The sequence below is a fragment of the Physeter macrocephalus genome, chromosome 2 (genome assembly GCF_002837175.3).
Source record: "Physeter macrocephalus isolate SW-GA chromosome 2, ASM283717v5, whole genome shotgun sequence".
Classification (NCBI taxonomy): domain Eukaryota; kingdom Metazoa; phylum Chordata; class Mammalia; order Artiodactyla; family Physeteridae; genus Physeter; species Physeter macrocephalus.
Genome location: NC_041215.1, coordinates 108,684,385 through 108,698,047, shown reverse-complemented (window position 1 = coordinate 108,698,047; position 13,663 = coordinate 108,684,385). Strand labels below are relative to the sequence as shown.

The 13,663-nt window shown below is 37.6% G+C and overlaps 1 protein-coding gene across 12 annotated transcripts in view; it reads right to left on the bottom strand.

The window, feature by feature from the left end:
* Positions 1 to 13,663, bottom strand: part of PARD3B (par-3 family cell polarity regulator beta) — a 1,107,844-nt gene that overhangs the window by 494,419 nt on the left and 599,762 nt on the right. For all 12 annotated transcript variants that reach the window (XM_055089625.1, XM_055089621.1, XM_055089624.1 and 9 more), the window contains exon 11: positions 4,569 to 4,754. In XM_055089625.1, the coding sequence (XP_054945600.1) occupies positions 4,569 to 4,754 (186 nt within the window). The remainder of the gene's footprint in view (positions 1 to 4,568; positions 4,755 to 13,663) is intronic.

Below are 13,663 nucleotides of genomic sequence, written 5' to 3'. Positions count from 1 at the left end.
ATCATTCAGAATTAGTACAACAGACTCCATGGAATTTTTATTCTTACTATAAAGGGTGTTAGTATTTTACCTTAATTTTTAAAAAATATCACCATTCTAGTTATATATTTTCTAAAAGTAATTCATTTTTAAGGTAGAAAAAGAAGAAAAATAAGCAGTTCAAGTTAGTATTGTCAATAGACATAAAGATGCATTTTCTCTAAAAAAACATTCAGTTGATAGAGTATGTCAAAAGCAAAGGAAGAGGTCTTCTCTGGTGGCACAGTGGTTGAGAGTGCCTGCCAATGCAGGGGACACGGGTTCGAGCCCCGGTCCGGGAAGATCCCACATGCTGCGGAGCAACTGGGCCCATGAGCCACAATTACTGAGCCTGCGCGTCTGTAGCCTGTGTTCCGCAACAAGAGAGGCCGCGATAGTGAGAGGCCCGCGCACCGCGATGAAGAGAGGCCCCCACTTGCCACAACTAGAGAAAGCCCTCGCACAGAAACGAAGACCCAACACAGCCATAAATAAATAAATAAAATTTAAAAAAAATTAAAATTAAAATTAAAAAAAAAAAAAAAAAAGCAAAGGAAGAGAAAGCCACTGATCCCAGAATTCAAAATATTTAGCACATGAGGATGAAATCATGTGAGGTCTTCAAACTGATCATCTAGACTTTATGTGTGCTTCCTTGGAAAAAGAAAAAGCTCATTTTTATGTAGATTTTGTGAAAGGAGAATATTTTTCTCAAGTTATTATTTTTCTAACTGCACAAAGACAATATTCCATTTCATTTATCAGTAACAACAACAACATATTCACTTTAAATTCCAATCACAAAAATGAAATTTTAGAAAAGCATCCTCATGAAATCCTAATTTCATTCCGCTCGTAGTTCTCAGTTCATGAGAAAGTTAACATATATAGTTGCATCAAGTATAATTTGGTTCTGGAAGCAATTACACTACACATTCAGGAGTAAATGCCCAGGAAGAATGACAGAAACTAAAATGGAACTATGAACATTTAAGGCATGTTATTATTTAAGCAAATCAGCACCAATACTCTAATCCACATGTGGCTGTTACACTCAGTGGTCACTTTGGCTGTACATTGAAAAGCATAGCTCAAAGGGATGCTTCAGAGGGGTCTACAAAGGACTTCATAAGCTACAGCAGCCTTATATGGCAATTGCTGTGACCTGCCAGTAGCAGGGAAGAGTGTCTGGGCTTTACTTCTTGACATGCAGACTGGAATTTAAATATTAAGATGAGATTAAGCATTTGAATAATTCTGAATAGAGTAAAAATACTGTTACTTTGCCCTTAGAGTGGGTGAGGGAATCACTTTCAAGAGGGAATTCTAGGGTAGCTAGATGCTCTTATTTTCAAATAGAGATTTATATCTTTATTAGAAATGACTCAAATAAGAGATGGAATGATAGAAAGCAGCAGCCAGAGAGCTCAGGGGCGGGGGCGGAGGGAGGAAAGAAGGCCCTTAATTATAGTCACAGTCATCCAGGGGTTTTACATCTGGCAAGAAGTAGCCTGTCTTTGTTTACACCAATGCAAGTCCCCAGGAGAATAGAGCACACAGAAGCCACAGGAAGAATTTGGTCATACTTTTCAAAGTAGTTTAGTTTCCAAAAATCCACCTTCCCTAAAGGGGAAAACACCTTGAGAACCAATTAGTGGTAGGAAGGGCCACGAGAAAAAAGAGTGTGTCCTGGCAGGGAGATTATTTTGTTGATTTCAGGTGAAAACCTCCGGCCAGATGCTAAAGTGGATGTTGCCCATGCTTATCTCCCCTCTGCCGCAGGGACAGTGCAGTCTGTTACATTTGTATCTTCTGAACAAGGACAGGAACAAAGTCTCAAAACAATTTTTGTAAAACCTAATCCTCAATCACAGAACAGGTGGCAATTTTCTGAGGAGTAACAGTGGATTATTGGAACAGCAGAAGAATAGAAAAATACTTTTCTTTCTCCTGGTTAATCAGGTTTCTTGCCAGCAGAGCTTAGGTCTCTACCCTCTACACTGCAGAAAGTAAACAAGACAAATGGATACTAAACATTCACAATAAGGCTAAATTCATGATTGATTCCTCTTACTATTTAAGATCAGCTATTAATATGCTGTCCAGTAGTTTTTAATGGTGTGATTGTCTGACTCAGCAGACAGTGTCAAGAAAGAAATTTACATAAATGGAAAGTGAACTCTTTCTGCAAGAAACAGGACCTTTAGAAACTGCTTAGGTAAGGAGACGCTCACTTACACAAACATGGATATACATATTAAACCTACCCTCCAATATCGCTTGAGCTTAAGTTATTGCCCATAAAAAAGCTAAGATGTTTGCTTTTAATTTCCAAAAATTCATTTCAGTTTCAATTTTACTTGGAATAAATTCTGTAAATAGAGCTGTCATTAGGAATAAGAAGAAGAATGTCAAGTTGGTATCCACAAACATGACCAAGACGCATCCTTAAACACAGCACTTGTTTAGATGGCTTGGCTCAGGATGATAAGCATGATATAAGACAGCTCCAGGACAACAGCCCCTGATCTCTGGAAATATGAATAGATGAGATGAAAGAGCTTTGTCACAGGGCAACATAGCACAGGCTCCAAAGTCAGACTGCCCGGGTTCAAATCTTAGTTTAAGCAATTCCTGGCTTTGTGACCATAGGAGAGGCACAAATCATTGAAGTCTGCAATTTCCCCCGATGAGACGGCATGATTATAATGCAGTGTGAATGTGAAGAATAAAATTAGACAATCCACCTAAAATACTTATTATACACTCCAGCATATATTAAGCACAAAACAGAATGAATGTTAACTGGTGGTGTTGTTGCTATTATTACTATCATTTCCCATCTGCTCCTGGTTCTGCATTTCTGAGCCTGATTGGAGAGTTTGATAGACTGGAAGACTGGTCCCAATTCTTCACCCTTCTCTGTACCCAAACCTTTGTCACAGACTCATCATGGGTGGACTGTTTCCCTATTCCTTACATTGACCTTGGATTCAGCCATATGACTTGCTTTGGCCACTGGTATGTGTGAGGAGTGACAGCATATGCCAGTTTGGAACTCAGAACTAAAGACGCTTCATGACTCTCTGACATCAGCTAGCCTGGTAGTCCAAGGTGTAGTTAAAATATGTGGAGCAGGCTCAGACCTGTAGATCTACGGTGCGACAGAGACATACCAGCCTGAATCAAAGCCCTTCTAGTTGCCCTGCAGGGCCATGAGGGCAGTAAAGGCTTACAGATGTATGTTACTGAAATGTTGTCATTACTTATTATGCAACAGAAGCTAAATGATCCAAGGAGTGCATTAAAGAGTTATCTCTCCCCAACGCATTTCTTCTTTCCCAAAGAAAAAGACATTAGCTCAGTGTCTAGGTCTGAAGCAAAAGTGGAATGATTAAGTGTGAGGAAACAAATGCTTCAATAAAGCCAGGATCCTAGGACCAGGGGGGACCTCCTGTAAACTCTAACTATGCCTTTGTGGCTTTTGAGTGGGAGAAGGCACACATTATTAATATCAAAATGATTTTTAAATGGCTAACATTTTATTCAACATTTATCATAGGTGTGCGGTGCTAGGCATTTTGCATCTATTGTCTCTTTTTGTCCTCACAAGAGCACCAGGAAGCAGGCACTACTAATTTTACTAATTTTACACATGAGGAAACTCAAGCACACTGAGGACAAGTAAGTTGCCTACATTCACCCACGGTGAGAGTAGTGAAGGCAGGATTTGAGCTCAGGAAGCCTCACTGCCTGGCATGAGACAATGATGATGGTGAGGACAGCTGACGATAAGCACAAACGTGTTTTCCCCCCCTCTGTAATCACTTCACTGCTTTAATCACATTGTGTACATTACTTTATTCGAGCCTTAGAACCCTATACATTAGGTATTATTATTAATGGTGCGCTACTTGGAGCACATGGTGGTAGAGTTGCATGTGAACTCAGGCAAATCTAGTTAACCATTCTATTATGGTAACAGCTATGATCATCTTGCCTGCCCCTGTATGAAAGGGCAGAATCACGTCCTTCTCTTTTTATCTGGATATTTATAAGCTTCTCTAAGTTCAAAGGCAAATATGCATTCCCAGCATCATGGATTTTCCAGTGTATAAAATGTGATAAATGACTTTTAATTTGTACTACAGTCTCTCCGACTCCACTGAACTTTCATCCTTGCAAGCACAGAAGTATAGTTTCTTATTTGTTGCTTGGATGTTGACGTTTGCAGTTTTGCTTTCCTGATTTCGTATTTTTAGGTTCAACTTCATTAGGTTCCAAACTCAGAAAAATCCTAACAGTAATAAAAATTAATGTAAAAGAGAATATTAATCATGGTGAGTTTTAAGAACTATCAATAGGACATGACCACTTAAAGTATGAAAATAAACTGTCACCCAGATCTGTTCACACATACATTTCCTGCATCTGGCAGGAAAGCCTCAGTGGTCTCAAGCCTTCAGACACTTTCTCCATCCAGACCCCAAGCACAACGACGACATCTCTAAATATCTTCTCATTGATGTGCAAACATCACCCCTACCTACCTTAAAAGCAGCACCTCCGTGGATGATGGATTTGATAAAAATCCCCAAGTCTGTTCCAGTTTCTCGAGATTTGTTCCCCTTCAAGCTCACACCAAGACCAGCAGAACCAGAATCATTCAGGGGGATCTCGAAGGTGAGTTGCTCAGTTGTTTCCAGGGAGAGTGCATAGCAGTCAGGTTCTCCTTTCTGTTGGAAGTGCACATGAAAGGAGTAAAGGAGGAGAAAGCAGATTAATATTTATACACTCAGATGGCCAAACAGAGATGCAACCGGCAAGATGGGATGACTGGACCTCTAATAGCTGTAATTCTGCTCCGGGTGGGCAAAGGCTGGTCTCTCTCTGCAGGGGCCACCATCACATTGACAGAGTGGAAGGGAGGGGTTCCTGGGAATAATATTTGGTGATGGTCAACAGAGAGGATTCCTTGGCAAGACTCTCCTACCATTTGAAACATTCGAAAAGTATTTGAAAATTCAGCAGGATATTCTCAATAATTAAAGAGACTGGACATTACTTAGGGAATCTTAAGTACCAGAAAAGACCTTAGAGATAATGTGATCTCAACACCTTCATTTTACAGGTGAAGAAACAAGAGATCAGTGTAGAAACGTTCTAAAATTTGGGGGAATATTTGGCTTCTATAATTTAAAACATATCATTTACCATGGAAGCAAGGCTATTGATAAAGGCTGTTAGTAGGATACCGAACACTGAAAAAATAAACTGTTAATTTTAAAGTTAGAGATGTGATTTTTAACAGATATCACTGAATTAAATTTCACTTTGTCAAAACTCATGCCTTAAGCTTGCTCCTTTGGATAGTATAACTCACTGGCAATTGGTATTTGAACCTAAACAAAAGTGATAATGCACAACAAATATTCATGTCATCTTTGACAAATGACACTTAGCCATAAGCCTCTCTTTTCTAAAAAAATTACAGAGTATGGTAGCAAAAGGCATAATTAGGGTTCAGGTCTCCAGGGAGAAGCATGCGGTTAATCATATCTGGTCCCCAGTGTTTTCAAATATACAGAAGTGGGGATAGAAAAGTGCTGTCCACATGGTAAAGTGTATAGGTGCCCCTCCTGCATCCTCTCGAGCTTGCAGAAATGTGAAACTCTGCCCCAGGGTTTAACTGAAAAATTTGAAAATGAGAGAGCCCTGGAAACCACCAACTCATTCCAGGTCGGTAGTTCCTTCTGCTTTATAATTATGTCTAGAGACTCTCATCTTAAGGTCACTTTGAGGGACACTTATGTAAAATTATGTATTTTAAAAATTATCGTGAATGTCTGAATGTCAGTCACAAAATAACAACTATAAAATCAGAAGTAGCAAAGAACCCACAATTAAAACAGGATTAAGAGGTCTGATCATAGCCAGATCCACTGACATGGCATCTTCGACTCCTCCCAAAGTAGAGAAAGCCCATTTCTAGCCTTAGAGAAATAGTTCCTTCATTTAATTTCACTGTAAATGAAGTTATCTGTAAAGATTATGACAAGGGGTAGTTTCAAAGAAATTAAACTTTACTGCTCAATTTAATAAATCTATTACAGGTTAGCTCTTTTAACTAACTCATTATATTACTACCTAAGAAACAAATCCCATTATTTGATACAAAGCAGCTCAGGCTTTCTTTAACCTCAGCACAGGTGACATTTGGGGCCTGATAATTCCTTATGGGGGCTGTCTTATGCATTGAAAGATATTTAGCAGAATCCCTGGCTACTATCCACTAGATGCCAGTAGTATCTCCTTTTCCAGTTGTGACAACCCCAACTGCCTTTAGACATTGCCAAATGTCCCCAGGGGTCAAAATCACCTTTAGGTGAACACCACTGCCCTGAACCAACAACTGTCAAATGCAGTCAAGTTCAAGGCAACCAGGGTCTGGAGAGGCAATGGGGACTACAGTGAGTGCTGCCTGATGATATGTTCCTAAGTACCAGGAAGGGGTGGCAAGAAAAGTCCCTGCAATCAACTGGGTCTCATGCTCAAAGGCTCATGACAGAGCACTGAGATGGTCAGAATGAACTCCTAAGGAAGTCTGCTATGTATTGTATTAGCTATGTCTCTGGTTATATGGCAGCTAATTTTTCAGAGGCAGAAATGCAAACTTTGTGGGATGAACAGAGTATGAAAAGTGAAAAATACTGAATTATTGGTGTGTGTGTGTATATGTATGTATATATATACATATATATATAAAATATATATAAAATACTGCTTTTTACTTATATTAGAACACAGAAGAAAGATGCAGTCTACCAAATGGTGTTTGCTAAGTTAGTTATGCATATATATATAATATATATATGCTGTTTTTGTACTTTTTTATTAAGAATCACAGAATTATATAAAACAGTGGTGAAACAGACTTTTAATCACGTGAGAATATGACAGTATTCAGCATAAAAGCTTATGTATACAGTACATTTCAATATGTAACATATACCCTATACTCATATTCAGACACCTACTCATCTACCTACTACCTGCCTGCCTTCCACCCCCGTCCCATCTAGCGGCATAGGAAAAAACTTGGTTATCTACTGCCACTGCAATAGGGACTGTTATTTTCTTCTTTATAATGTGTTTTCCAACACTTCTCAATTATAAAACAATAAATGTTTTTAAAAGGAATTTATGAAGATATAAGAACCATTTGCTATATTATTGCACTGCCAAGTAGAGAGATGGTAAACACATCTCTATAATGACACGCATGTACGCATTTACACACACATGCACATAGATATACAGATGTGTCTAATATAATCAATACTAGATATAATATTTATACACCCTACAGTAGTATTTATACTATACATATTTTTTAACACTACACACAATACATAATATGTATATATGTTCTATAAATATAGGTGTATGTGTGTGTATACTAACTCCTCTTAGAGTCACCAATGACCTTCATGATGGTAAATTCGATGGTCAGTCCTCGGCTTTCATCTTACTTGGTCTACATAGCATGAGACCCAAAACCATCAAGCCCTACTTCCTGAAATACTTTCTTCTCTTGGTTCCAGGACACCACTTTTCAGCGTTCATCTCCTACTTCACTGTCTACTCCTTTTCCAATCCCTTTTGCAGACACTTCTTAATCTCACCAATCCCTAAATACTAGTGCCCTACGAATCAATCATCTGACCTTTCCTCTTCTCTCCCAACCTCACTTTCAAAGTTACCTCATCTAACTTCTGCCCCCAATCCTTTGCGTCACCTCCTCCCTCTGCTTTGAATATTGCTCCCTTACATTCCTGCAGACCTTCTTCCCTTATTGCCTTCAATTCTGTGTTCAAATGTCAATTTATCAGTGAGTTCTTCCCTGATCATTCAGTTTAAAATTGTTTTAAGGTTCTCCCAATACTACCCTACCCATGTCCATTATCCCGAATTGCTTTTTCTCCATAGCATTTATCACATACTATATACTTGCTTGCTTACTTTCTTTTAATAGTGTCTTTTGAATGCAGGAACTTTTATATTGCTCTGTTTTTTTTCCATCAATGTATCACTGATGCTTAAAACAGTGCGAGACTCAAAAATAGGCCCTGGATAGGCCCTAGGTTCCTGCTATTCTGGATTTCATTACTTCAAATGTTTATACAAATTAGTTTTTACATTAAAAATAAGTATAAAGAGTATACAGTATCACAGTTATAAGAAACCTTAAAAGTAACCTTGTCTAATTTCCATTTTCATACCACACTTCCTACTCCTAGGAGAGATGATAACCCAGCTCAGCTTCAGCATCATATTCTCAATGAAGGCACCAAGATGTGTCATAGCTACCAATCTGTGACAGTCATTGCACTGTTCATGATTTACAATTGCATCATGTACCTCAAATCATAAGTGAACACTGCAAACAACAATATTCATGGTACATTTCATCAAGTTTCGGAAGCCCTGTGATCAAGTACCCAAAGCCACATTATTTATCTACTTGTCTTCCTGTCTATGCATCCATGCATATACATATGTGTGCACATACACAGATATAAATAAAAGTTTCATGAGACAATACTTACTGAGAGGGCAACACATTCTAATGTTTTCTATTCTATTTCATTATTTTTTAAAATTTGTCACGACCCACTACATTAATTTCATAATCCAATAATGAATCATAGTTTTCAATTTGGAAAACACTGCAATGATATATAAAGGCATTGTTTTTATTAAATAAAAAAAAAGAAATGGAATGCAAAACCAAATGGTGAGTAAAATGTTAACTGCCTTTTCTTTCCTAATTTTCATAAGCCATTTTAATGCTTTATCCTACCTATCCCCTAGCCCTTAACTAACCCTTTATTCTCATTTACACAAACTTCCTTCAAGTTCCTACAGAGGTTGTTCTGTTATCATTCTAATTATATATCTCTCCGCTTCTCCTTCCCATTCAGTTATTTCTTTTTCTATTTCTCCATTCTCTCATTTTGTTCCCTGAAATACTATTTCACTTTCTAAGCATAATGAATAATCTCTCACAGTTGGAATTCAGATATGAGACTGGCCCATTCTGGCCTGAGTGAAAAGAGTCAATCAACAAATTTTTGCAAACAAACCAGTCATTCAACAAATTTTTATCAAGCATCTACTATGTATCAACACTGCAATGTGAAATGGCCAGTCTACACAGAACATAATTGGTAAAAAGGTTGTTGAACAACATGGCAGGGCCTTTCTGTTTCACTCACAGTATTATATGACAGGAAGGAATAGAGTTTAACAATAGGAAAGAGGAAACAGAGGAATCTACATAGTAGGAGCTTGACAGATATACAACCATTTTTATCAAACAAATATCAAAAGTAATTATTTGGTGTGAGAGGAGGAAAGAGAGGCAGGAAGATGGATGACTAAGGAGGCATCCGTATTATTAGCTTAAGAGTGTTCCAAATGAGGCTACCTCTGGAATCACAAATGTTCCTGTATTGCAAAGCAGTCTTGATTCACACAAGCAAGTGGTAATAACCCAGTCTTTCAAAGCCTGGGGGAATCCCCAGTCCACAGGGCCAATGTTCAATTTCCCAGAAGCCCAGGTCAGACCTGAAAGCATCCATGCTGAACCTTTTATTGTTCTCATTTCATTAAATGCTGTGCTCTTAGCTCAGCACAAGCAAGTTCTGGATGTCTTTGCCCCGCCTCCCAAATGTGTAATTAGTTTGTGCTGGGAGCAGCTTACTTTATGCAAGAGTTAGGTTTTACATGCAATCATTTTGTCAGTTACAAAACTCAAACAAAGGGGCTTTAGGGCAAAAAAAAAAAAAAAAAGAAAGAAAAAAAAGCTTTTTTTTTTTCTTTTTCTTTCTTTTTAATATAAAGCAAAAGCCAGACCTGGCAATTCTGCCAGGATAGATACTTTATAATTAGCACTGCTGAATTTGCCTAAATAAATTCTCAAGAATTTAACATGATGAAACTTTTGTTACAGCTAAATAAAATTTCACAACAATGAAAGGATAAGACACCTTCAAGACACTTAATTTTCTGAAAATTTTTAATCTTCTGAAAAAGCATGGGTAGCTATTATTAGCATGAAAGGTTTTTGGCCAATTGGATTACATAGAATTTAAAATGTGAATATTGCCCTAGAGTGGAGATCAGAGACTCATTCCAACAGCTGGGAAGCATTTTATTTTAGATTGTACTTTTAAGAGAGTCAAGAAAAAATGACAATGAGAGATGAGCTAGTGCATGCAAAGCTATGTGTGATCTAAAGACAACCATTGTAATAAATAGCAAAGGACTTTCCCACCACTGCTGCTAAACCAGAAGAATTATTGGTGATTTACAAGTAGGCAGATTATCTTTTAAAGTCTTTTGCCCTCTGAACAATATAGACAAATCACCAAAAAGAATCAGAAATCATAGTACAGATAATTTTTAAAATTCTGAATTATACTATAGGTGGTTGCAAATTAACCTCAAACTCAATATTATATACCACAGAAAAGGAAAATGTAAGTTAATGTTGCAGTAAGTAGGGCAAAAGCTTCATAGAGCTATATGTCAACAACACTGCTATTTACTTTTAATGAAGGAACGATTTTTAAATGATATTGTTATAGTTAGCTCAGTAATCAATATTTTAAATATATGTCGTTATGTGATGTTTTAAAGTATACATTCATTCATTTTAAAGTAATTTTACATCAAATATCTGAAAGATGAAAATACTATAAAATATTTGTAACTGAGACACTTTTTCATGTGTTTTGAAATCCATTCCCCAGAAAGGGGGCAGAAAGAATTATTGAAAGCAAGACCTGGTCTCTGACTTAACTTATCAAAAACCAATTTCCTTTATGTAAAGGATTAATCTAATATCAGAAAACAAATGTCAAAAAATGGCCATTCTTTACTGCCTGTTCAATATAAAAGTACCTTAAAATAATACTAACTCAGAGATTAAAACTAACAAAAGTAAAGTCAGTCAGAGTTAAGATTCCTATAGCAACCTTTTTTCCCTCCTACTTACAGTATATATACTTGAAAGATCAGCAAATTCAACAGTTTAAGGACACTGGAAATTTTTTTTTCCTTTTCAAATATAGATTAAAGAAGTGAAAATAATATTTTGTGTCATGAAATGTAATATAAATATTTTATAATTCAGACAGCAAGTGTTTTTATAAAACTAGAACCTGCTTTGTTAATATCAAGAAACAATAGATCTTTTTTTTTTTTTTTGTGGTATGCGGGCCTCCCTCTGTTGTGGCCTCGCCCGTTGCGGAGCACAGGCTCCGGACGCGCAGGCCCAGCGGCCATGGCCCACGGGCCCAGCCGCTCCGCGGCATGTGGGACCCTCCCAGACCGGGGCGCGAACCCGGTTCCCCTGCATCGGCAGGCGGACGCGCAACCACTGCGCCACCAGGGAAGCCCTACAATAGATCTTTTTGTTTTGTGTTTAGTCTTCCCTATTAGAAGTCAAAAGACTTTAAAGTATTTTACAGGCAATAATTCAGTAGTTAAAATACAAAAATACATGCTTTTATATGAATATAAGATTTAAGAACAAACAAAATGATTGTAATAATCCAGTGATCTAAAAAGGAGGCAGGGTGGGCCTGATTCTAAGAGGAGCAGATCCATTTGAGAAACCGGCTTCCTAGGTGAAATACTTCTAATATTCTGTCATCGCAAAGACTGCATGCCAGGCTACCTGCGCTTAATGCCTTTAAAAGACAACAGAACTATCAAGGACAAAAGCTAAACATAAATAAAAATACACAGCACTGCAGGAAGTGGGCTCCCGGTTAGGGTGCTTGCTCTGACCACAGTTCAGGCCGGCCCACTTCTCAGGAAGTGGGTGTCCCCTGACCCCATGACACAGTCAGTCCACGGGCTGCTAGAGCTCCCTGAGAACGTCTGGCCCGAGGTCATGTCCAATTAGAGCTGGCTTCAGTAACCAACAAACTGATTCCTTCTCAGACTTGGATCATTCTAAGGTCTAACACACAGGGGCACAATCATTGCATATGAAGAAAAAAAGGAGGGTTTCCATGATGACGAATTCTAGGGAAATGGTTTATGTTAGGACTTTTCAGTGCTTTTAAAAGTTAATACACATTCCCTAATTTACTTGACCATGGAACGCATCTTTGCATGAAGTGTATTACAGGAAAGTGTTCCCTAGCGTACACTTAAAGAAACACTGCATTAGAGAACACAGGGAAGGTTAGGCTAGAAAGGAATGGAGCAGAGAACAGAGAAGACTCCAGAAAGAAATCTTGTAGGTCAGGAACAAGGTCCCAGAGATGCCACATAACCTCACGGTTCCACCTTCCAGTTCCATTATTTCTGCATCACAATCTGGGTACATGTCATATGTCACAATTACCATCAACAACAAAAAGAATCATGTAAGGAAAGTACAGTCTCATGCCAGGCTTCAAAAGATGCAGAATAGCAAGTACATTCTGAAGCTTTTAGAACAAGGGAGTCCTTATTCCATAAAGGGGAATAAATGATATTTAGTTTCCTGATGTGAAATTTAAAAAAAAAATTAAATTCGTCTGGGACTGGGAGATTTCTGAAGATAGTTTAAAGACAATGAATTACAGGTTGTTTTCACTGGGCTCTTAGGAAGTGTGAAGTCACAGAATAAAATCTTAAATCATCAAAGTGAATATATAAGAATGTTCTACGTAACACCCTCTATTCTTAGTCTATGTGTCATTGTTTAGGGTACAAACTCTTTTAGTAAAGATGATATACCTTTTGTCCCAACTCAAGAATTCTAAAGGCAGTGATTACATCTCAGGTACCTACATTCTCCCTAGAGGACCCAGTAAATGTTCTTTTACTTTAAGGCACAGAGAGTCATGTTTATTAAATTATGCTATAATGAAGTAACAGTACTACCACAGCCTCAAGAAAGTAATATTTTCATGAGGGCTGGGGGAGGCGGAGTTTGCTTGTTGGTTAAGCCTTGTAAGACAATAGCATAATAGGAATATAACCACTTTAACCCTACCCTTTTCTCTGATGTCTAAATTGCATCTAATGAGACTCCAGCTGGAAACCAATCCTCTTTAGTATAGTATTAATGATAAATAATCTTAAATTCCAAATAGAGATTAAGAAATCTCAGTGGGAAACAACCGTTTTAAATTCACAGTACATACTTACTGTTGTAATGAGAATATTCTTACCATACATATATACCATTTGTAGCTAAAGACATATAATTTGTCTTTTATCTTAATAATTAAATCAATTACCCTGTTAAAATTAATTTTCAGATAAAAATAACTATAAAATAAGAAGTCATTTAGGTTCTAGAGTATAAAACCCATTAGATTTAAAATGTGGATATGTCTTCCTATCCTCACTAGTACTAACAATTTGATGGGAGAAGGAAGGGAAATCTACCCAGTTAATTAATGCAGAAAAGTGAACGGATGTGTCAGTCAGCCGTTGCCTCCCAAATACTGCATAACAAACCAATCCCAAAATTGTGATATGAACAATAAGGCATTTATTTCCAGCTCACATTTCTCAGGTTGACTGCTGTCTGGCTGATCTAGGCTGGGTTCACGTAGGCTGGCTTCCAAGCTGT